Genomic DNA, 26,804 nt, shown 5'->3' on the forward strand with positions numbered 1-26,804 from the left:
TCTTCTCTGTAAGCCTCCCCAGTTCCTCCGGACAGATATAGGTACTCTTTCTCATAAGCACCCTTTTTGTACATATTTCCTTGTTCATTTCACCATAATGTAATTATCTATTTGTGTGTTTGTCACTTCCATTATATTACAAGTTCCCTGAAAGCAGAGACCATGTCTTACCATTTTTATATTCCCTGCTCAACTAACAACACAGAGAAACATTAATAAAACTTTTAGGAAAATACCTGAGTGATAATCTGATGTAGTCAATTCAATTTAACTGAAGTTTATAGGGTCTACTTATACTTCAGCTGTTTAGGAAGGATAAACAATAATAAAAGCATAGCTCTTTACCGCAGATGCTTAAGGCTAATGGAGAGGCTTAGGTAAGAATATAAACAATTATAAACATGTAAAATAAATATTATAACACATGTACAAAGTGCTGTAAGTATACAGTAAAGGAAGAAGTTAATTCTGAGTAGGAAAGAGAAATCAAAAACAGATTCCTGGAAGATGCATATGCCTTAAAAGATTACTAGGATTTTAGCAGGCAGGAATGCTGAGAAAATATAGAAAACAAAGTAAAATCCAGTCTGCCTTTCACTGACATTGTATGAGGAAGACTACTGAAGGGGAAAAAAAAGTAGAAAACAGAGTACGAATTATTCTTGGAGATCCTTCAATAACAAGTTTAGTGATTTGGAGAACTCGATTTACAACAATTTAAACCAGCAACATGAGATTGTTTTATTTGTGCTCCCAATTACGCCCTGAATAAAAATATATTTCACTACTAAATTCACTTTAGAGCCCAAAGAGTATCAGTACGTAGTTCTTATACATGATCTCCATTAGAATAGTCAGATCAGAAATATAATTTTAGGACATACCCCTAATTTTAGAAATGCCCCTCTAATTAAAAACATGTTTCAAAGTATGTATAATAACATACTCCAAGTGCCCCATATAAAGTTATTCTCAGTTCTCTTTTCGTTTGCATTAAAAAAAGAGAAAACGATCAGAAATGCCTTGTCCAAGATCCAAAAGTGAAAAAATAAAATAAAATAAATAAATATACTTACTGTAACACAACCTGTAGAAGCTCCTTTTATTTTACCAATATAAACAGAAGTAAATATAAAATCCAGCTGTAGATCCATCTCATTACTAGGTATAATACAGGAAATGTTTTCCATGACAGGACATAATTCAGATGAAGCCTAACATGGAATAAATTATAAGACGCTTATAATCCTCAATATTTTATATACATTTATATATGCCGACAATGATTTTCCAAAATAAAATACTTTAAAATACTATTAATGAAGCTGAAAAAATTTATACTGTGAAGAAATAATTGTCTAGATTACTTTTCTTAAACAGTACATGATCTACCTTGAGAAAATTACTCTAAATAGTTGGATCCTGCCCTGGCTGGTATAGCTCAGTGGATTGAGCATGGGCCTGTGAAGCAAAGGGTCGCCGGTATAATTCCCAGTCAGGGCACATGCCTAGGTTGCAGGCCAGGTCCCCAGCAGGAGAATCGAGGGAGGCAACCATACACTGGTATTTCTCTCCCACTCTTTCTCCTTCCCTTCTCCTCTCTCTAAAAATAAATAAATAAAAAATAAATACTTGGATCCTAAATTAATTTAGTAAGTCTAAGCTCTAGAAATTATCTCCCTCTATATCAAAGCCATGATTTCAAACTCAATATTCCCTTTATTCATTTTTAACTCACCAGAAATAAAGATATAGTGTTTTGATTTAAAATGAGTTTTGAAATATATTCTCTCTTTTAATCACCACAACCACTCCATGAAGTAGTATTCTTTTTTCCATTTCTTAAATTAATAGGTGTTTGGATTGGTTAAGTGACTTGACCAAAGTAATGCAGTCAGTAAAAAGCAAAGCTAAAATAAATTCATGTCTCTATCTCCAAGGTAAGGGTTACTTCAACCTTAGAAAATTACTTCCATGCACCAGGATGATGAACTCAGCTATTGAGAGTTTAGTTAACAATGAAGGAATGTAAGTGCCTAAAAATCATGTTACATGAAACCTATGTATGTTACTATATGCTGTGTCTGAATGATAGCCAAACCAGTTGCCTAAAACCTTAAAAATCATACCACTTCCACACAATTACACAACTCTTTTTAAACAACAGATAATCAGGCAGAATCAGTAGTAGCTGATGCCTACAATCTCTGCTGAATTTTACACTGCTTTGAAATGACTTTTCCAACTCCACATATGTCTATCCTTTGCAAGTTATCCCCCTTTAACCCTAACATCACAAGTAATCAAACAAGTTTTCATTAGAGAAATTATGCATGTGTACTCTCTAGAAAATGTGATTAGTCCTCATCTGAAACCTAGTATTCATTATTTTTAACCCAGTTCATAATGTCGGTTACCTGCTTAATTGAATTTCTTTGTCATTCTCATCTTTCATAGGTTACTAAACTGTTCTTATATCCTAGGTAAAAAGGGGAAACAAGTCAACTACAGGTGGCTCTACTCAGTCACAGGACTGTGTTTGTGTGTGATAAAATTACAGGATAGAACAGAAATTTCTTACTGGGACTCACATTTTGTAAACACTAAATGCCTCCTGAAAGTGACCAACCCATGTTTCTCATCATTTCGTTTAAAACTGGAAACAAGGGAGAATGTGGAAATGTTATAGTATTCTGCTTAAGATTTTATTTATTTTTAGAGAGAGGGAAAGGGAGGAAAAAAGCGAGGGAGAGAAACATTGATATGCAAGAGAACATCAACTGGTTGCCTCTCACATTTCCCCAACTGGGGACCAGGCCAGTAACCCAGGCATGTGCCCTGACCAGGAATTGAAATAGTGACCTTTTGCTTTGCAGGACCATACCCAACCCACTGAGCGATGACAGTCAGGGCTGCCTTACAGATCTTGGTAGACTGCCACATTATTTGCTATTTGGTTGTGATCATATTCTGTCAATCACACAAGAGATGTTTTTTTCTTTTAAATTTTATTTATTTACTGATGTTGGAGAGAGAGGAAGAAAAATCAATTTACTGTTCCACTTATTTATGTATTCATTGGTTGTCAAACCTGTGATGCTGACTTATCAGGCCAATGCTCTAAACAACGAAGCTATACTGCCAGGGCCTGTTATTTCCTTGTAATACAATCATTTCATGCTGCACTGTAAACTTACATGCTGCCAAAGGAACTGTAAGTCATGTAGAACAGTGATTTCCAACCCATGTGCTGTATATTTTTAAAATATACACTACCTGCCTGACTTTAAAAAAATATTCACACTGAAAAAATATAAATGACCAGGAAAAAAACAGTATAATCCCTTCCCTTTGAAATAAAGACAACTACCTATTTCTCTGAAACTAACATGAAAATTGTTTTAAAATTCAAACTAAAATTCTTTTAATTTTTATTACAATATTCTTCTTGATGAATCAAAAAATAGTCATTAGCCAATAGTGAATATTTCACTATCTGTGAGAAGGCAGAAATTAATTACCTGTACTGATTCACATGTAATCGATGGCAGTTCTGACAATGCTGATTCAGATATATGCTCATTTGTATTAGTGATGCCATGGTCTTGCTTACATTGTAATTTAAGAAATTCTGAACTTTTATGTTCAATGGGTCCTTCTTCATCACTAGAAACAACAACTAAAAAGCAAAAATATATGTTTTCAAATGTGTCTCAATAATCACATAGCAAAAAGAGAACTTTCCAATTCATGCAATATACCTTTAATAATCCTATTAAACTTAATCATCTATTTTTATTCAATTTAAAAACTGGCCTATCATTCATGATCTGATTTATACTAGTCATGTACAATGTTTCCAAATCAGTGTTACTATTTAGCAGTTACCTGCAGGAGCAGGGATGAAGGATGAACTGAGTTCACTCTTAAAAGAGTTACACATCTCTTTTTAAATTACAACAGATGATCAGGCAGAATCAGCGGTAGCTGTTGCCCACAATCTCTGCTGAATTTTATACTGCTTTGAAATGACTTTTCCAACTCCACATATGTCCACATTTAAAAAGGTATAAAGCCAAGAGAAGAACTTTGGAATAAATTCTAGTCCTAATTATGTATTGTGCCATCACTCTAAATTGTACTTTGAATTCTGTTACATTAGTTTCTTCCAGAAGGGACAAATGGATGGCTAGAGGAAGATGTGGAAAACTGTTCATCCTTTAGGACCTTTCATGTACCATGTGATAATATCCATATGTTCAGAAATTAATTAAACCAAATTAATGACAATAATTAAATAGCACTTAAACTCTGTATATTTCAGCTTCATCGAACGAATGATAATAATAATGGTCCTTATGGAATCTTTTAAAATCTGATAGAATACTAATCTAAACAAAATTACTTTTGCTTCCAAATAGTCCATTGTTTTTACCTAAATCAATATTGTTGACTTCATGAAGTCCCAAAATCCCAAGTCCTTTTTCCAAAAAGTTAGTAAATTCCACAGTAATGTCATAAATGGCTTATTGCCTAGCCAACTTTTATGCAAGATGAGCAATAAAATAAGTAGAGCAGAAAAAATTAAGAACTTCCTGTTACTTACTTGGTTCAGCTAAGATCAATAATTGGTTCCCTTCACTGCGTTCACTTAAAACAGGCTTTTCTCTTGTGTTCGACTTATCCTCAACCTCCTCAACCAGGGTGGATGTCCCCAAAGCATCAGTGGAAACAGAGCTCTCAGAAGTTTCGGTTACTGAATAGTCAGAGGTGCTTCGGGGGGCAGCACTTGAAGCCAACTCCTGACTACTAAATGAGGTCAGTTTAGTAAAATCGCTTTCTACAGGTTCAGGTGTAATTTCTTCATGCAGTTTTGGGTCTTCATAATGGTTTTCACTTGACTTTTCAAATTCAGAAGATACTGCTGAGTCATTTTCTTGTTCTTTCTGAACATAAATAAATGCATACAAAAACATTAGTATTTTTTAAATTTGGCTAGCATAAAGAATTTTACCAAAGTTTAAATTCCAAAAGAATATAAAAGTAAAAATACTATGGTATTTCTGTTAACTACATGAATAGGAATCTACCCAATTATACTATATTACTCTTGCCAGTGTTTCCCAAGTATAAAAATATAGTTTGGTCTGTCCAATCTGATGCCTTAACATTTTTTCAAAATGATGGGATGGTGAGTCTCCCTATTTACAAGTGCTTCAAATGGTGTCCCATGATCTAAGTCAACTTCAGAATGAGAGAATTATTTTTAGTTTTATTTTACAAAAGTAATGAAATCATGTGGCTAGTAACAAGAGTAAAAAAGTAAAAACTTAGAGGATTAACATTATAAAAAATTAAGAATATCAATCACTGCTTTCAAATCTCTGTTACTGCATAAATCTAAATCATGTTTATGTACCCCAAGGGCACTGCAAGCCCTGAAATGCCCTATGAATCAGGGAAATCAAAAGGCTGTCTTTATATATTTACATATTTGTTACCCAATACTAAATCTTTGAAAATACAAGAGGCGACCAAAAAAAAAAACCCAAAATTACCTTCTGAAGGGCAGGCCCCTTGCAGTACAGACTTCCCCAACTAGATGAGTGTTCTAGGACTCCACCTGTATCAGTGTACCAGTTAGCATTGTTGTGAGAAGCTGCATTCAGTTTCAGTGAATTTTTTTAAAAGACTCTTTCAGTGCATTTGCCCATGTCATGATGGGCGACTTATAAGCACAGTGGCCCACAATGCAGTTTTTTGTTTTTGCTTTTTTTGTTGTTCAGCAGTTTTTAACCAAAAACTATATGATCTCTGTGCCCCGCCTCCATATTCACTGGATCTCACCCCACCGACTTAATTTTGTTTCCCCAGAAGAAAGAAATCCTCAAAAGGAAACATTTTGCTGATGTGGAAGAGGGAAAATAAAAAAAACTACAGAAGCACTAAAAGGCATCAAAATTGATGAGTTCAAAAATGGTTTTGGGCAGTGGAAAAATGTCTGATAAGTGTATTGCATCAAATGGAGAGTACTTTGGAGGGTGAGCGAAATTTAAACATGTAAGAATAAATACACAATTTTTTATAAACAAATTCTGGGTTTTTTTGGGTCCTCTCCCTTATAGGTAATGTGTGCACTAAATATAATTCTTTACTTACAAAAAATTTTCTAAACTCTAGATAACAGAAGCTTAAAGAAGTTGGTAAGTAAATTACTACTGATAAAATAAATAATTTTACAGAGCAAGTAAAAAAGCAATTCACTAGACAATATGAATAGTATTCAGTTAAAATGAGAGAAAAGAAAACAAGTCTGAAGGGTATATAAAAGTACTAAGTAAGGAGTGGTACCAGAGGAGGAGCAAGCTTAACTTTTTTAGTCATTCATAATATTTAAAATTTGTACCAGTAACTATATTTACTGAAAAGAGAGATTCATTAAAATTATTATTTAAATCAAAAAATAGACAAAGATAAGAAAGAAATTTGATGATAAAAGCATAAAGCTAGGAAAACATCATTTGGCCATGGTCCATTCATTTTTATCATAGCATAAATTATTTCATGTGACATCTAAATACCTCTACTTACTGTCTGTTCTGCTGACTTATATAAAGAAGTAGAATTATGAGAATCAGGTAAATTACTTCTAGGCCTTTTCTTTCTCTTCCTGGAAATCAGAGTGGGCTCCATTTTTGAATCAGAATATGCACCATCCTTGTTTCTGCTCCCCTCTTCAACTTGATCACAACCTCTACTTCCACTATTAAGGTCTTAAAAAACAAGAGACATAAACATAAACCAGAAAGTCCAGACAGAATTCCTTTTAGAAGAGCTCTAAGAAACATCAAAATTGCTGTACTACCTCCAAACCTAATTTTATAATGAGTCCACTGTTAAATTCTCATACTGACATGGAAACCCTATTTTAAACTGCATACACAAAGTGAATGTTCACTGCACAATAAATATAACATGAGAAAATATGTAAGAAGGGAGTATTTGTTCATTAGTAACCAAATCAAAGCAACCAAACCATGTTTTTACCTTTCGCTATAACTTCATTCAACTGTAATATCAAAATAAAGGGGGGGGGGGTGTGGTCTTAATAAAATTTTGAAAATTCATGTCTTAAAACATTTTTATAATTCATTGCTTTATTAGAAATTACTTGTCTTTTTAAAATGTAAGTTTTATATGTATAGATATATACATCCATATATGTATAATATATACATACATGTATAATATATCTATGTGTACATATACACACACACATTTTGAAGTGAAAAGGGACAATAATTTGAAAGAATACTGATCACTGTTCTTTTAAAAAAAAGAGCCAAAATACCTTGCCTCAGCATCTGTGATATGTAACCATACACTAAGCTATCAATTTGCTTTATGGTTAGTTTTTTCTTTTTAAAAATCAAGACCCTGTCATTTGAAGTCTCCAAAATATCTACTACTCAACAGAGAAAGAAGTGTTCCCATTTTTTAAGAAAGCATTCTTTTGAAAGTCATGGCAAATATTATTTAAAATGATTAGCATTTCAGTTATCAAATACATGCACTGTACAAAAAAATACCTTCCAATAGGTTCTACCTAACTAAAGGTTATCCTGAATTACTTTGCTTTCTGAATCTATATCAAATACAAACTCAAAGTTTATGCACAAGACACAAACAGCTTCCTTGAGTTCATAATTTATAATCATGTAACACTGATTAGCCTGACTTCTCCATTCCTCGAATTTCCTTCAGTACTACAAACTATTAATGCTCTTCCTCTAGTTTCATAGACACCTAATGACTAACATTCCTATCTTTGTTGTTGCTTAAGAGGCAGACACTGAGATAGAACTGAAGGCAAAAACTCCAAGACAGTCAACAGTTTTACAATTTCCAAAGAAAATACTCTTTACTGCCTCCCCCAGGAACACAAACTCCCCCCCAAATCATCAATGCAGTTATTTTGAAAAGCACATTACAATTTATTTGTGATTTGTAGACTGCAAAAGTAGTCGAATACAATTCCTATGCATAAAAACTGTTGTCAAATTAAAACTTCTAAACATAAATACTATAGCAAAAAAGACTGATGAAAGATAAGTAGCTTGAAAAAATTTATTATACAGGAATTTTCCTTTAAACAGTTTATTATTTGCACATTGGCCAAGACTATCTCATGGAAAACATAATTAAATTTATTAGATAGAGTTAGACATTGTAAAACCAGGATTTTATCTGCATATTAAATACAATTTAACTTGCAAATATACTAGCACATAACATCAAAGAGATAAAAATTCCTGTAAACAAAAATATTTAGTATTTTAATATTTCCAATGCATTATTTTCATAAAAGCAATTTCCACAAGACAATGGTAATTCAGATTTCTCATTAATTTATGGCTTCCTGTTAAACTAGTATTAGACAGTTATCAATAGGATAAAAATATGATGAATTTAATGAAGTTTCAATACCTACTTTTCTTAGAGAGAGAGAGACTAACATCGATGTGAGAGAGAAACATCAACTGGATGCCTTGTTCTACATGCCCCCACTGGGGGCCAAATCCACAGCCTGGGTATGTGCTCTGATCAGAGCACACGATCTTTCTGTGTACACGACGATGCTCCAACCAACCAAGCTACCCTGGCCAGGGCTCAATACCTAATTTTCCTAAATTCACCTAACCTATGTGGAGAACCTTCAGGAATACTAAGAAAATATAAAGCATTTCTGCCCTGGCTGATGTGGCTCAGAGGACTGAGTGCCGGCCTATGAACCAAAGGATCACTGGTTCGATTCCCAGGCAGGGCACATGCCTGGGCTGTGGGCCAAAACCCCAGTAGGGGCGCACGAGAGGCAACCACACACTGATGTTTCTCTCTCTTTTCTCCCTCCCTCCTCCTCTCTCTAAAAATAAATGAATAAAATATATATTTTTAAGTATAAAACATTTCTTTTATCATGCATTTTTTTCCTTCTGCAAATTTAAAATTCCACTGTGACTTTGCAGTACTGAAGGGCACAATCAGAAAGTCTTTTATTCAACTATTCCTAGTCTACCTAGAAAAGCAGTAGAATGTGAGGGTTTAACAATATCTTGATAGTGTCTACATGAAGCCTACTTGTACAAATACTTGTATTTGATAACCAAAGGTAATTATTGCTGGGCAAAACAAAATTTACAAGAAATGTCTTTTATTATATGCAGATAGTATTTAGTGACTAATTCAAATATTATGACTACAGAGTCACAAAGCTTTCTCTAAAGATTGCCCTCATAAGAGTTGCAGCTGATTTCTTGTATACATCAAAATTATTAGTCTAGTTTCCTTTTAAGTTTTCCTCTTCTATGAAAAAGCAACTAAAAATGTGTAAATAGCTGTGCTTCAAAGGAAGTACAAAGAAATTTTCTATAATGACATGACCACCTTTTTCTATGAATAATTTTAAAATTGTTTAGAAAACAAGATAACCTCACCAGATTGTGCTACCAATAATCCAAGAGACCTCTAAAGATGTTAGTTTCACCTCTGACTAATGCAGTACATTGTTCTTGTGAAAATTCTTGTAAATTATTTTAAAATTTTAAAAGAGAGACAAAAAAGCAAAAAGAAGTTAATTCATTAACCCTTCATGCCAGGAGGCCTACAAAAAACTTTCAGTAGTCTAGGATGTATTTACCTTTAAAAATGCTAATAGTGGCTTGCATTCGCATCCTCCTAGAGTTGAGAGAAATCCTAATGAATAAAGTAAGTATTTCATAGGAGGATAAACAATGGGAACCTAATATTAATAACTGAGTTAACAGTAATATGAATTCCCAAACATATCCATGGAAACACTTAACTGAAATATCAAAACTAACATTATAGCTTTATAGATATATGCCCAGCCCCAACAACACAAAAAATATTCAAATTTGCTTTTGAATTTAATAAACAGATCAAGAGATATATATTACAGGATACAAATAGTAAATTTAGCATTCTTCTTTGAGTTGCTAAAATAATCCCTCTTTATTTTCACATAGTCTTTAGATGTAAAATAAAATTATTTAAAAATTAAAAATTACTACAAATGCAATACACAAAAATTCAAATGACAACAGTTTTCTAAAGTTAACAAACCTTTAGACTGAGTATCAGACACTACAAGAGAAACGCCTTCATCACCTCTTCTCTTTTCTTTGGTATGTGCAACCCGCTTTGAATAATTCTTATCTACTGTCTTACTTGGTTGAGAACCCCTGCAAAAAAAAATATATTATACTCAATTCTACCAAACCCAAGTAAACTCTGAAGTCAGTTCGCATACATTCAAGACAAAAATCATTAAGTTAAAAATACAGTTCCACGTAGAAGAGTGTAAGATCTGACAGAAAAAAAAAAAGAACTAAGATTTGAGAAATGAGATCTCATCCCTGTTCTACCTTTAAATTCTCCATGTTTCTTTGAGGGGGGAAAAAAGAAAAAACAAAATACCCAAAAGATTTCTGTATATGCAAAAAGAGCACATGAATAATACACATGAAAGAGCACATGGAAGTATTAAACACATCAAATAGGTCTAAAGAGTAAAAATTCCACAAACATAAGTACATAATAACCATATCTAAATATATTTTAGAAATTGTAAGTCAAAGGTAATTGTTAATATGTTTCAAGCATGGTTCACATATTAATACAAAATAAAGTCCTGGCTGGTATGGCTCAGTGGATTGAGTGCTGGCCTATGAACCAAAAGGTCAGTGGTTCAATTCCCAGTCAGGGCACATGCCTGGGTTGTGGGCCAGGTCCCAGGTTAGAAGTATACAAGAGGCAACCAATCAATGTTTCTTTCCCTCTCCTTCTCTCTCCCTTCTTCTCTCTCTAAAAATAAATACATAAAATCTGTTTTTAAAAAGTACAAAATAACAAATTTTACCTATAGAGGAAATAATTTCAAATATAAGGTAACAGGTAAATACATAAAATATAAAGTTGTTAAAAAACAAGTTGACACCTACAAAGGAGTCCCCATCAGACTGTCAGCAGATTTCTCAAAAGAGACCTTACAGGCAAGAAGGGGCTGGAAAGTGGTATTCCAAGTCATGAAATCCAAAGACCTACAACCAAGATTGCTCTATCCAGCAAAACTTTCATTTAGAATGGAAGGACAGATAAGGTGCTTCTCAGATAAGATCAAATTCAAGTTCATCATCACCAAGCCCTTATTATATGAAATGTTAAAGGGACTTATCTAAGAAAAAGAAGTTAAAGAAACATGAACAGTGAAAGGACAACAAACTCACAGTTATTAACAACCACACCTAAAACAAAAGCAAACTAAAAGGACAGCTAGATCAGGAGTGGAAACATAGAAATAAAGATCTCAAGGAGTGTTGGCAACAGGGGAGTGGGAGGGGGAGAAAGGGGGAGAAGGTACAGAAAATAAGTAGCATAGACAGTAGATAGAAAATAGATGGGGGGCAAGAATAGCATGGGAAATATAGAATCTAAAGGACTTGAGACACATGGTCATAAACTAAAGGGGGGGTAATGGTGGGGACGGGGGGTAGGGTGGAGGGGAATGAAGGGGTGAATAGAACAACTGTAACAGCATAATCAACAAAAAAATTTAAAAAAAAACAAAAACAAGTTGGTAAGCACAATGGCAGGCCTCAATAGCTCAATTTGCTAATGGAGAAATCATCCAGATCAAAAAAAAAAGAGAGAGAGAGAGAAAGAGAAAATACTGGAATAGAACCATACATTAGATAAATGGACCTGACATGCATTTATAGAACATGCCTCCCAGCGGCAGCAAAGTACACATTGTTCTCAAGCGCACATGAAATATTCACCAGGATAAACCAATTTGCTAAGACTGTTTCTGACCACAACACAATCTTAGCAAATTTAAGAAGACTGAAATCAAACCAAGTGTCTTTTTCTACCACAATATTATGAATCACAAAATCAGTAACAGGAGGAAAGCTAGAAAATTCAGATATATAAAGATTAAACAATATGATCCTGAACAAACCAAAAGAGAGATCAAGAAATACCTTGAGCCCTGGCCAGGTAGCTCAGTTGGCTGGAATGTCATCCTGTACACCAAAAGGTTGCAGTTGGATTTCCAGGCAGGGCACACTCCTAGGTTGAAGGTTTGATGACGCCCAGCCAGTGTGCATACAGAGGGCAATAGATGTGTCTGTCCATCTCTCTTTCTCCCCCATTCTCCCCATTCCCTGCTCTTCCTTCCTCTCTCTCTCTCAAATCAAAAGAAAATTTTAGAAAAACAGTTCCATTTCCATACACTAATAACAAAGTATCAAACAGAGAAACGAAGAAAACAATTCCACTTAAAACAACATCAAAAAGAATAAAATAGCTAGGAATATCAAACCAAGATGGAAATAGACCTGTACACGAAAAACTGTAAGATACTGATTGATAAAAAAAAAAATCAAAGACCACACAAATAAATGTAATGGCATTCAATATTCATGGATTAAAAGACTTAATGTTGTTAAAATGTCCAAAGCAACCCACAGGTCAATATTTAATCCCTTTCAATAGAAGGGATAACAATGTCCTTTTTCACAGATAGAACAATCCTAATACTTCTATGGAACCACGAAAGATCCTAGTGGCCAAGGCATTTTGAAAAAGACGAAAGCCAAAGAATCAAACTTTTTGATTTAAAATTACATTACAAAATCAAAATAGTATGGTACTGGTCAAAAAGCAAATACATAGATTAATGGAACAAAATACAGAGTTGAAAATAAACCTAGCCCTGGCCAGTGTGGCACAGTTGGTTGAAGTGTTGTTCAGTGAACCAAAAGTTCACAGGTTCAATTCCTAGTAAGAGCACATGTCTGTCTGGGCTTCTGGCCAGGTCCCAGTTGGGGACCACATGAGACAATCAATTGAAGTTCCTCTCCTCTCTCTCCCTCCCTTCCCCTCTCTCTAAAATCAAAGCATGTACTTCGGTGAGGATTTTAAAAATCCACATGTTTATGCTGAATTAATTTATGGTAAAGGAGCAAAGAATATACAATGGAGAAATCAAGATTGTTGGGAAAGCTGGACAGCCACATGCAAGAGAATAAAACTGGACTAGTATCTTAAATTATACATAAAAATCAACTCAAAATGGATTAAAGAGTTGAGAATGAGACCTAAAACTGTAAAACTCCTAGAAGAAAACTTGGGGGTAAACTCCTTGATGTTGATCTTAATAATTTGTGGAAATAACATCAAAGCAAAGGTAACAAAAGCAATGTTAACAATATATCAAACTAAAAAGTTTGTCTTCAGCAAAGGAAACTATCAACAAAATGAAAAGGCAACATAAGGAATGAGATAAATACCTGCAAATCATATATTCAGAAAGGGATTAAAAATCAAAATTTGTAAAGAACTCATACAATTCAGTAGGAAAAAATCCAATTAAAAAATGGGCAAAGGAACTGTATAATTATTTTTCCAATGATGATATAAAGATGGTCAATATCACTAATCATCATGGAAATACAAATCAAAAGCACAATGAGGTATGACAATACATCTGGCAGAATGGCTATTATCAAAAATAATATGAAATAACAAGGGTTGCAAAGGATGTGGAGAAAAGGAAACCCTTGTGTACAACATGCTGGTAGAAATGTACATTGATGCATTCACAGAAAATAGCATGGATGTTACTCAAAATATTAAAAAATAAAATTACCATATCATCCAGCAATTCAATTACTGGATTTTTATTCTTAAGAAATGAAATCACTATCTCAAAATACATCTGCACACTCTCCCCTGTTCAACTTCAGCATTATTTACAAAACACAGAAGAAAACTAAGCATCCATCAATAGATGAATGGATAAATAAAATGTGATACACACACACAATGGAGTATTATCCAGCTAAAAAAAGGAAGAAACCCTGTCAATTGTGATAACATGGGTGGACCTGGAAAGTCAGACAGAGAAAGAAAAACACTATATGATATCACATTAAATATATATATATATATATATATATACTCTTTCAAAAAAAAAAACCTAGACATAGATAACAGATTAGTGGCTGGCAAGGGCAGGGGGCAGCAAAATAGGTGAAGATGGTAAAAAGGCACAAGTTTCCAATGAGAGTGTATTATATATTTGAAAATTACCAAAACAGTACAAGAAAAAAAACTATAACTGTATATGGTGATGGATGGTAACTGAATTTATTGTGTTAATCATTCCCCAATTAATAAATATATTACATTATATTGTATACCTAAAGTTAATACAATTTTATGTTGGTAATCTAATAATAAAATTCACTAATTTTTAAAAATAAATTGATAAAAACCATTGAGAAATCATTATGGTACTATTTCAAAGAGCCACAGAATTATTAAATGTTTACATACAATACTTTTTCCCATGATAATTATTAATAAAAACTCATTATGGTATTATTTAAGTGGATAAAAATTTTGAAATAAAAATCTATATAAAATTATTAACCTAAAGTATTCCTTTATAATAAAATATAAATACGGTAATTACTATATTTTGAATTGCTTAACAACATACTAATTTTTACAATACCGTTTATAAAAGCACAGAAAAATCAGACACCAAAGTAAATCAGACTTCCAAGATGGTGATGTAAGTAGATATACTTTGGCTCCTCACACAACCAAAAGAAAAATAACAACAAATTAAAAACAAAAAATAACTAGAATTCTCAGAAAATCGAACTACATGGAAGTCCAACAACCAAGAAGTTAAAGAAGAACACTGATCTAGACCTGCAGGAAGATTGCGGGTAGGTAGCCAGGGAGGAGAGAATGCACAGCAAGGTGGCAGCTGGAATCCCCAGGCAGTCCCACATTTGCATGCAAATAAACCAGGAAAAACAACTGAGGAGCCACACAAAGGAGGTAACCCAGGGTTCCAGCAAAGGAAAAGAAGTCTCCAAACCTCTGGACGCAAAAAACCTGTGGGGATTGGGGAAGCAGTAGAAACTTCTACCCTCACAAGAGAGTTTGTTGCAGAGACCCACAGGGTTCCAGAATGTACACAAAACTACCCACCTGGGAATCAGCACCAGAAGGGCCCAATGTGATTGAGAATAGTGGGGGGAAGTGACTGAAAGCCAACCCAAGAGTCCAGCAAGTGACACTGTTCCTTCTCAGACCTCCCCTCCTCAACAGACAGTGACACAAACTGGCAAATAACAAAGTGGGTTGGCCCGAACTGGCAAATAACAAAGGCTCCACCCCTTACAACATAACAGATGCACTGAGAGAAAGAAATATGGCCCAAATGCAAAAAACAGATCAAAATTCCAAAAATAGAACTAAGCAATGAAGAGATAGCCAACCTATCAGATGCAGAGTTCAAAATGCTAGTAATCAGGATACTCACAGAAATAATTGAGTATGGTCACAAAATAAAGGAAGAAGTAAAAATTATGCAAAGTGAAATAAAAATATATATACAAGGAACCAACAGTGAAGAAAAGGAAACCAAAACTCAAATCAACAATTTGGAGCAAAAGGAAGAAATAAACATCCAACCAGAACGGAATGAAGACACAAGAATTCAAAAAATGAGGAGAGGCTTAGGAACCTCTAGGACAACTTCAAACATTATAACATCTGAATCACAGGGGTACCAGAAAGAGTAAAGGAAGAGCAAAAAACTGAAAACATATTTGAAAAAGTAATGAAGGAGAACTTCCCCAATATGGAAAAGAAAATAGCCTTTCAGGAAGTCCAGGAAGCTCAAAGAGTCCCAAAGAAGTTGGACCCAAGGAAGCAGACACCAAGGCACATCATAATTACATTAGCCAAGATTAAAGAGGAGAGAACCTTAAAAGCAGCAAGAGGAAAGGACACAGGACCTACAAAAAAGTGCCCACAAGACTATCAGCTGATTTCTCAAAAGAAACCTTGCAGGCAAGAAGGGCCTGGAAAGAAGTGTTCAAAACATGAAAAGCAAGGACCTACATCCAAGATGACTCTATCCAGCAAAACTATCATTTAGAATGGAAGGGCAGATAAAGTGCTTCCCAGAAAAGGTCAGGTTAATGGAGTTCATTATCACCAAGCCCTTATTATATGAAATGTTAAAGGGACTTATCTGAGAAAAAGATTATCACAAATATGAACAGTAACATGAAAAAATCACAATTATCAACTGAACTTAAAAAAAACAAAAAGAAAAACAAACTAAGCAAACAATTAGAAGAACAAAATCACAGAAAGGGAGATCACATGGTGAGTTAGTAATGGTGAGGGGAAGGGGGGCACGTGGAGGGAAGGTACAGTAAATAAGAAGCATAAATAGTAGGTACAAAATAAACAGGAAGAGGTTAAGAATAGTACAGGAAATACAGAAGCCAAAGAATTTATATGTATAATCCATGGACATGAACTAAGGTGGGCAAATGCTGGTGGCAGGCTGTGTGCAAGGTGGGGAGGAATGAAGGGGAGAAAAACAAATGGGACAACTGTACTAGCATAATCAATAAAAAAGTATTTAAAAAAGGAAATCAGCCCTGGCTGGCATAGCTCAGTGGATTGAGCATGGGCTGCAAACCAAAGGGTCGCAGGTTCGATTCCCAGTCAGGGCACATGCCTGGGTTGCGGGCCAGGTCGCCAGTAGGGGCCACATGAGAAGCAACCACACATTAATGTTTCTCTCTTTCTCCCTCCCTTCCCCTCTCTAAAAATAAATAAATAAATATATTTAATTTTTTTAAAAAAAGGAAATCAAAATTCCTGTATAGTAAACTATAAAACATATACCAAATGACCTTAGACAGATTAGGGATTAGGAAGCACCTACCATTTCTACCTAAACAACAACTGCATCAGGCAAAATCTGTCTGATGTAACTATTTGGAATCCTAAAGTCTACTAAATGCTCACAACCAGAAGGTTCAGCAAATTTTGCAGTTCATTTTGGTCAATTTCACTCTTAAATTGATAGCAACAAACCAATAATTCCCCACCCCCAGAACCACAGCAAGCAGCTATGCCCAACTTCCTAAAACAGTTTGCATGGGATTGCAAATGCCAATGTGAGCAGTCTCAACAAGTTCCTCCAAACACTGGGAATTGTATTCTGGTCACTGACGGTCAGTGACCGTCATGGATTTTTTATCATGGATAAGAACAATACAGACAGGCAGCCATTGTTGCAAACACCATCACCCTTTTTGTAACACTCTCTACATCCAACTAAAATTACTTCTAGCAGGTTTGAAGGATTAGCAACTATCCCCCTCTTCGTTTTTCTTGTTTTCTCCTTTTGGAAACCAAACACTTAAGGACTAAGACATAAAAAAAAATAACATATATTAAAAAGTTTAGAAAGTAATGACCAAGGAAAGACACAGTCTTAGAAATGACCTGAGACCTTATGTTCACACATCAGGTTCATCTCTGGAACAGAGAAATGTTAGGACAATAAAAAGAAACAAACAAAACAAAACAACAACAAAAAAGAAGTAGAAAACTCTAGGGAAAAGGGAGAATCTGATTTCCCAATTTGCCATGTAAGATTCAAATGTCACATGTTCAAAAAAAAAATTCACGAGGCACATACAGAAAAAGGAAAAAATGGAAAATTCAAAGAAAAATATAAATCAACAGAAACTGTCCTTTAAAAAAATCTAGATGACAGATTCAATAGAAAAAGACATAAAATGACTATCTTAAAGGTCCTCAAGGAGCTAAACTAAGTCTTAAAAAAAGTCACAAAAATTATGACAAAATAAAAATATTCAGAGATAAAATATATAAATGAACCAAAAGGAAATTATGAAGCTAAAAAATACACAAATTAAAATTTCATTAGAGGAATTCAAAATCGAATTTGAGCAAACAAACCAAAAACAATCAGTAAACTTGAAGACATGACCATGGAAATTATGAAATCTGAAGAACATTCAGAAAAAAAAATTAAGAAAAGTAAGCAGAGCCTAAGATACACCAAAAAGTAGACTAGTAAACACATTATTAGAATTCAGAAGGAGAAAAAAGAAATGGGCAGTAGAGATTATTTGAATAAATAAGACCAAAAAAATTCCAAATTTGATGAAAGACATGAATACAAACATCCAAGACCCCTAAGAAACTAGTGATAGAATATACTCAATGCTGCATAAACTGAGAAACATTATAATCAGACCATTTGAAAGACAAAGGCAAAGAAAAACTCTTCAAAGCACCAAGAAAAAATCTTGGTTGTCACATACAAAGAATCCTCAATAAGATTTTAAGCAGATTTGTCATAAAAAAGCATGGTAACTAGAAGGCATTAAATTGGTTACTCAAAGTACTAAAGAGAAAAAACTCAACCAGAAACCCTACAGCTGGCAAAGCTGTTCTTTAAGATGGGAGTAAAAGACAGAAAACTGTACTTGAAGAACAACAATTAAAATTTAAAAAAAAGAATGAGGACAAAGTTAAGACTTTTCAAAATAAACAAAAACTGAGGGAGTTCATTACAACTAGATTCCTTACAGGAAATACTGAAAAGAGTGCTTCAGGTTGAAATGATAGGACATTAGACAGTAACTTGAAGCCATATGAAGAAATAAGTATTGATAAATGCATGGACAATTATAATAGTATTATTATAAATTAGTTTCTAATTTGTCTTTATGTTTTCTATGTGATTTAAAAGACTAATGCTTTAAAAAAATTATTAGACTATGTTTTTGAATACACAATGCATAAACATATAATTTTGTGACATCATTTTTTATAAGGAGGTGAGAACAGAGCTGTACAGATGCACAGTTTTGAATGTTATTATAAATTCAAATTAGTGTGTTTGACTTTAGAGTATTAAGTGTAAACCCCATGATAACCACATAGAATTCATCTACAGAATATAGACAAAGGAAATTAGAGGGAATCAAAAAGTTTCACTTCACAAAAGTTTTGGTTTTTTTCACAAAGAAAAACAAGGAAATACAGTAAAAAGACAGTAATCAGGAAATAAGGGGCAAAAAAAGAAAACAAATATCAAAATGACAGAAAAAAGTCACTTCTTATAAACTGCTTTAAATGTAATTATATTCTCCAAACAAAAGGCAAAGATTGGCAGAATAGATTTTTAAAAATATGATCCAACTTCAAGATGTCTACAGAAACTCACTTTAGATCCAAAGACACAAAAAGGTTGAAAGTGAAAGGATAGAAAAATATTCTATGCAGGACTTCCGCCAAGATGGAGACGTAGATGAAGGATCCACCTCGCCTCTGTGCACAACCAAATCTAAGAACAACTATTTTTAACAGCAGTCACAACCAAGCCACACAGAAAATCGACAATACGGAGTCCAAAGGACAACTAGATACTCGGCTGGACCAGTACGAGCAGCGAGGCCAGCAGCGGAGCAGGTTAGCAAGAAAAAATTCCCGGGGCGGTGCGCGGCGGTGCCAGCTGGCTGCCGGAGCGCACAGGGAAGAGGCGCGGCGATCGGGGTCGCGCGCATTTACGTGGGGAGAAGCCAGTGAGAAGGGAAGCCGGCGCGGGGCAGCAGGCTCGCGCAATTCCGATCGGATAAACCCCAGGCGTGCGGAGTGACTGGAAACGCTGGGCTAGCGGAGAGGAACGCCATCGCTCCCTCTCTGACCCCGCCCCCACACACAGCGTCACAAACCAGCGACCTGGGTCGCCCCGTCCTGGTAAACAACTAAGGCTTCGCTCCGCTCACTTAACAGCGCGAACAGACCAAAAATGGCTCTAGGACAACTCAGAGCCCCAGAACCGATAGACCTAAGTGATGAAGAAATAGCCAGTCTTTCAGATGCACAGTTCAAAACACTGGTTATAAGGATCCTTACAGAACTGGTTGACTTTAGCCACAAATTAGAGAAACATATGGAAGCTAAATTAATTGAAATGAATGGGGATACAAAAGATTCCAATAGTAATGGAAAGAAAATTGGGACTCAAATCAAGGGAGAGAACCAGAAGGAAGAAAAAAATGATCAAACAGAAAGGAATGAAGAAATAAGAATTCAGAAAAATGAGGAGAGATTAGGAACCTCCAGGACATCTTTAAACGTTCCAACATCCGAATTATAGGGGTACCAGAAGGGGGAAAGGCACAACCACCAGTTGAAAAATTATTTGAACAAATAATAAAGGAGAATTTCCCCAAGATGGCAAAGGAAATAGACTTCCGAGAAATCCAGGAAGCTCAGAGAGTCCCAAAGAAGTTGGACTCAAGAAGGAACACACCAAGGCACATCATAATTACATTAGCCAAGATTAAAATGAAGGAGAGAATCTTAGAAGCAGCAAGAGCTAAGGGGACAGTCACCTACAAAGGAGTTCCCATCAGACTGTCAGCTGATTTCTCAAAAGAGACCTTACAGGCAAGAAGGGGCTGGAAAGAGGTATTCCAAGTCATGAAAACCAAAGATCTACAACCAAGATTGCTCTACCCAGCAAAACTTTCATTTAGAATGGAAGGACAGATAAAGTGCTTCTCAGATAAGACCAAATTCAAGGAGTTCATCATCACCAAGCCCTTATTATATGAAATGTTAAAGGGACTTACCTAAGAAAAAGAAGATAAAAAAGACGAACAGTGAAAGGACAGCAAACTCACAGTTATTAAGAACCACACCTAAAACAAAAGCAAACTAAGAGGATAGCTAGATCAGGAGCAGAACCATAGAAATGAAGATCTCAGGGAGGGTTAGCAATAGGGGAGTGGGAGGAGGGGAAGGGGGGAGAAGGTACAGAAAATAAGTAGCATAGACAGTAGATAGAAAATACATAGGGGGAGGGTAAGAATAGTAGGGGAAATACAGAATCTAAAGAAATTGAGACACATGTTCATGAACTAAAGGGGGAAATGGTGGGGGAGGGGTATGCAGGGTGGAGGGGAAGGGAGGGGGGAATAGAGCAAATGTAATGGCATAATCAATAAAAAAAAAGCAAAAAAAAAAAAAAAAAGAAAAATATTCTATGCAAAAACTGGTCAAAAGACAGCAGGTACGGCTGTACTATTACTAGGCAAAACAGACTTTAAATCAAGAAGTTTACAAGAGACAAAGGACATTATATATTATTAAAACAAAATGATTTAAAAATTATTGTGCATCCTTGAACAACACTGGATTTGAAATGCTAACTGCCCATCCAGTCAAAAATCTGCATACAACTCAACTCCCCCAAAACTTCAAGTTTTTCTTTGGTATTGTTGTAGACGATCGGCGGGTAAATACTCTGGGAGTCCAGAACCGAATTGATAAAAATTTTAATGGCCAAAGATTTTCCTGCGCAGGGGCGAACTTCCCCAACTGTGACCGGAGTCACGTAGCTACTCAGAGCTACAAAATGGAAGTCGCGCCTGGCTTACAGACTACTGGGTATTTATATTTTCTAGCAAGCAAGCAGAGGCATACAGAAGCAGAGGTGGCGGTTAGCTATTGGCTTATTTAAAAACGGCGAGGGTCCCTGATTAGTGGGTGCTGCTGCTGGCGGGCACTTTCTGGCGGACCGGGTTAGTTACCTTATTTGGCTAGAATTTTAAACCCAATTGTTCCCTGATGTTTGTTCATTACCCCGTTCCAGGAACTGCAGATTTAGGGTTGGGTAATGCCCTAGCTGTAATTTTCCTAGCTGGGTATAACAGTATCCACAAGGGATTGGTCCAGGACTCACTACAAATGCAAAAATCCATAAATGCTCAAGCCCCTTATATAAAATAGCATAGAATAATGCACACAGTCAGCCCTATGTGCAAGTTGGTGAATCTGCGGATCACCAAACACAGATCGAAAATACTATATACATGAAACCTAGAGGTAGAGAGGCCCTGTAGGAGGAAACCTGCCTAGACAAGTCAGAAGGACATGGTCCATTTGCTGAGCCACTAAGATAAGGAAGGATGAGCGACTAAGTAACTAAGAAGTAAAAAAAGGAACATTGTACGACCCTGTCAGCAGCCCTGCTTTCTTGCTTCTGTACACCTGCTTCTCCCACGTAGGCTTAGTAAAATAGCTTCTGCATGCAACACTATATAAACAAGCCCCTGCCTGAGCTCAGGGCTCAGAATTTGGAGATTGCCTCCTCTGGGTCCACACGCATAAAATAACATTCCACTACTACACCTGAAAGCGGCTGAGTTGTTTTCTGTAACATTTTGGTTCCCTGACCCGGAAAACGACTCACACGACCACACCTTTTTTTAAAGCGGCTGAGTTGTTTTCTGTAACATTTTGGTTCCCTGACGGGGAAACCAACTCATGGGAACAGACCTTTTTTGCCTCCAGTGAAGGTGGCAGGGGAGTGACCCAGAGCGAACCCTGCAGCTGAAAGGAAGGAAGCGCACACCCTGGTGACTTAGGGTCCTGGACATCCCGGGCTCCATGGAAGTCATCCTCCTGACCGCTCTGCGACCCGGGCAGGTGAGGTGCAGACTGGAACTATCTGGACCTGAGAAGATGCCAATCGATAAGTGCTCCGGGGACCAGAGCCCAAGACCAAGCCCACCCCTTGGGGTGGAAGGAGAGAATGATCACCTCTCAGGCAGGCAATTAGCCATAAGTCCTCTGGAGGTCAACTGGCCATCTGGAAGGGGAAACGTATCTCCACCTGGGCAGTCGTACTCTGGCAGGACTGTATAAACTCTCGGATGTTTGTCTGTGTGTTTCTGTGTGAGTGACTGTGTCTGTGGTTCCACGGGTAAAAAACCTACAGACCAAGAGTGGGCCCCAACCTGAGGTCCCTAAGTCTGTCGTATGGCATAATGGCTGGGAGTTTAACCCAGATACTACACAGGCAGCCTTAGCTAAACAGTAGGGAAAGGCTGGCAGTAGGCGAAAAGTGGTGCAATCCAGTGTTTTAGTTGCCTGGTCAAGAGAAACACGCCATCCCCCACCCCATTTTCAAAGGAGAGCCAGAGAAAGAGCTGCTTATCGGTCTGCCCCACCAGGTGTTCTGGAAACTCTCGGCCAGACCCGGGAAGCAAAGACCCTAATCTACAACCTACATACCGGCTCCTGCCAGTCTCTGGCAACAGAGTAGAGACCCTGTTCAAAGGGGTCGGCCTCTCTAAAATATGCCCCAGTATGACAGAGCAGTCGCCCAGCAAGGCGACAGGCAGTGACCCCCAGACCCCCACCGCTGGAGGGACAGGAAGCAGCCAGGCCGCATTGACCCCCTGCACCTAGTTCTGTTAAACAGGTTGCCATGGAAACGAATAGTGCTTGATTGAGCCAGGAGTGAGCTGTGAAGACTTCCTGGGCCCACACTGGCGGCCCCGGCAGTGGGTCCTTTGGGAAACCAGATAACACCCAGGAGCAGGGAGCCACCAGATTGCCTAAGAAAGGAAACAGACCTGCACGCCGGAGCATGGAACGAGACCAGTGCGCCTATTGCAGAGAGAAGGAGTACTAGAAAAGAGTGCCCCAAAAGGAAAAAGAAGAAGCCCACTGGCAGGCGACAAAGACCAGGGTTACAGGCACCTACAGTCCTCAGCCTAGCTGGCTTAGACCCAGACTAGACTGTGACAGGGCTTCAGAAACTCTCCTCAGAGAGGCCCTGGCCAGAGATCTAAAATCATTCACTTCACTGAGAAGGAGCCTGACCCAGCGTTGATGCGGTGTGTAGATGACCTCCTTTCAGCTGCACCAACCCAAGACTGATGCTGAGAGGGCCCTTGTCAGCTGTTCGAACTGCTAACCAAGACAGAGTACCGAGTGTCCTTAAAAAAGGGGCACAAATCAAAACAAAGTGGGCTCTGCTCACCTGCTGCACCAGGGGCCTCCTTAGCTCTGGAGACTAGAGCCAGAGCCTCGGTAATGCCAATGCAGGTAGGCAGAACCAGAGTCGGAGTGCTGCCATTTGGGGTAAAAAGGATGAGCCACGTGAATGCCCCACCATAGAGGACAAAGCATTCATGGGTGTTGCCATCTTGGAACTGGCTAAGGCTTCTTTTCAGATTATGAGCTGCATGCTGCTGCTGTGTGGACACTACAGCAGTCAGGTTCTCTGTGTAACTGGTTCTGATAGGAATAGCTCTAGTTTTGAAGGTCATGAACTGAGGTCCAAGGCTGACCATCTGATTTATAGGGTGTTTGCAAGGTCTAAGCTTCAGAAAAGTGAAAAATGTTTATGCAAACGATCCTGTGAATCTAGGGACTTTTAGTGGAAGGTACCTATAGTGCTAGGGACTTTTAGCTGCCACATATTGAGTTTAAGTATAGTCCTTCCCCTGTGGGAAATGAACCAAGAGTAAAAAGAATGATAGATAAGTCTAGATGAGTAGAAATATGTATAAAGGATGTAAAAGTTTTAAACCTGGAGAAAAAAACCTCATCTACTTGTTTTCTGGTTTCATGGGAAAAGAGCAAATTTCTCACATGTGGTTCTGTTTCTGATCAGAAACCTGTATTGTAAGACCTAGGAAAGGTCGCCTGTAGCCGGTTGGGGAGAATGCTTTTGCCACCCAGGACCCAGGAAGGGTGAACTGGGGCTGACAAGTGCTTCAGCCTGAGGCAAAGCAGCATGTCTCTGCCATGAGACTGGGCCTGAAGGAGCACATCTCTGCGAGGCACCAGTGGACACACTGGTGCAAGAGAATGCCTCTACATGTGTTGTTTCAGAACTCTGTGTTTCGGATTTTGCTCTGTATCTGCTCTGAAAAGGAAATTGAGGATTCCAGAAAAGGTTGAAACTTCATACTCTGTAGGAAAGTAAACAAGGAAAAGGATTTTCCATCACACTTTGTATTTTTCTCTCTACCTGATCCCTCCAGAATTTGACACTCTGAAGGAATGAGTGATGACATAAGGTTTCTTTGCAAAAAAACCAGTAAGACCAGTCATTAATAGTGGCTTTGTTAACCAGGACTTTGATTGGAATGTCACGCCTGAAGAAGGCATGTATGGGCTCTGGTCATTACCAGAAAGCTCAGAGGAACTGGGATTGACCTGTGAAGCTAGCAAAAGCCCATGAGAAAAGCCTGGTACTTTGATTGGTTGTGCAGTTCCACACAGCCTTTCCAGGGAAGGAACAAAGCTTGCTTTCCTGAAAGATGGCTAACAAGGAACCTGGAAGCACAACAGAGGCTCAAGGATTTGAGTGAAACGACTGGTACAGGCAAAGCCAGATGGCAGATGTGTGGCTCTGCTTCTGTGCCCCAAGGGTGGACTGAGAAGTCAATCTGAAGGTTTCCTGTGTGAGTTCCAGCAAAGCGGACCTAAAGATCAGAAGTGACCCAGGCTGCTCTTGGTGTGTTTATGCAAATGAATGGTCAAAATCAACAGCAGGACCCAAAGTAGTCCCTGTAACAACAGTAAGGGTGATCTTAAGGAGAAAAACTGTGGTTCAAGGAAAATCACTAGGCTCAGTACTGGACATCAGAATGGTGTAGCTAACTGTCTTGAAAGTTTATTTTCATCTAAGAGTTGAAACCAGGTTTATGATGTTACCGAAGATGTACAATTTACAGGTGCAAAGGACCTGTCAAATTGCCACTGTTAATTGTCATTGCAGGAAGGACCTTGCAATGGAATGTCCCCAAAAGACAGTCTCACAGCCGCAGAGACTGGTTTGGGGATTATTGTGTGAATTAACCTATGTGTTCTTCTGTTTTCATAGGACATATGCCTATGACCTGCCTATGCCTATGGATGATTAGTTACAATATAGGTCTCACTTAAGAAGCCCATCTTCATCATTGCCCCCCCACCCCGAGACTCAATGGTTTCATTGAACTAAGTAGTTAGGTTAATAAAGGGTTGGGGTAGTCTGTGGGCTTCACTTTAGAACTGATTTTCCCTTTTCTGTCTTGATGGCTTGGACAGAAAGGGCTCAGAAATCTAAAAGGAGGGAAATCCTAATGTATTCCCCTCAGCCCGAGTAAAGTATAGTGGGCCACAAGAGTCTTGGGTAAGTGTAGCATGCCTTGTACACCTTCCTCCAGATAAGCCATTTTTTACTGAAGTGCCTGCCTTTGTCATTTAATAGCTACGATTTAATAGTGCTTCCAATTTCTTGCCTAATCTGTCACCTCCAGAATATGACCTGACCAGAAGGCCAAGGGTCCAGTAATGCCAGCCTTTGGACACCAAGCCTGAGACTTCCTGGTGACAGCCAACTGATCAGGACCCTGTAAAGGTCCTTCCCCTTGCAGGAAGGACTTCCTCCGTGATGCATCCCCCTCCTCTTTCAGGGTACCCCTGACCCAAGGGTAGGTAGGATGACGTCCATGTCCAGCCAGAAGTAGTTACAATAAGATGAGACCTTCCTCCATTGTCCTGTATATGATTCCAGAAGGAGAAAGGAATCTCAGAACCCCTCCCTAACAGCAAATCACAGGAGGAGAAAAATGATGAGGAAAGAAACCTCATTAATGCTCTGAATCCAGAGAAAGGGGGGACCTGTACGTTCCTAGGAGAGAAATGTTGCTACTATGTAAATCAGTCAGAGATCATAGCAAAGAAAGTTAAAGAAGTCAGAGAGAATATAAACCACCACACCAAAGAAACAGAAAGTTAGAATTAGAGAACTGGAGACTAAACCCTCAAGCCTGGCTCCAGTGGTTGCCCCCCTCCCTGGGACCCCTAATCATCATTTTCTTAGGCCTGAGTTTTGGCCCCCACATATTAGGGACCATAGTCCAGAGTCTAGAGGCCACAGTGACTCGAAAGACATTCGCCAAGATCCTGTCCCTCCAGGGACATCATTATCAGAAGATACCCCAAGACATATAGGCCAGCCCTGTTAATGTTATAGGCTAGACCAGTTAATGGTACTGTCAAGC

The 26,804-nt window shown here is 37.5% G+C and overlaps 1 protein-coding gene across 6 annotated transcripts in view; it reads right to left on the reverse strand.

Annotated features, from left to right (window-relative positions):
* SENP7 (SUMO specific peptidase 7) overlaps positions 1-26,804 on the reverse strand; it is a 151,794-nt gene that overhangs the window by 57,463 nt on the left and 67,527 nt on the right. For all 6 annotated transcript variants that reach the window (XM_053670309.1, XM_053670306.1, XM_037131628.2 and 3 more), the window contains 5 exons: positions 10,144-10,262; positions 6,592-6,773; positions 4,607-4,946; positions 3,522-3,679; positions 1,077-1,214 (listed from right to left, as the gene is read on the reverse strand). In XM_053670309.1, the coding sequence (XP_053526284.1) occupies positions 1,077-1,214; positions 3,522-3,679; positions 4,607-4,946; positions 6,592-6,773; positions 10,144-10,262 (937 nt within the window). The remainder of the gene's footprint in view (positions 1-1,076; positions 1,215-3,521; positions 3,680-4,606; positions 4,947-6,591; positions 6,774-10,143; positions 10,263-26,804) is intronic.

The sequence above is a fragment of the Artibeus jamaicensis genome, unplaced genomic scaffold (assembly GCF_021234435.1).
Source record: "Artibeus jamaicensis isolate MK-2021 breed Jamaican fruit bat unplaced genomic scaffold, CSHL_Jam_final contig_558, whole genome shotgun sequence".
NCBI lineage: Eukaryota > Metazoa > Chordata > Mammalia > Chiroptera > Phyllostomidae > Artibeus > Artibeus jamaicensis.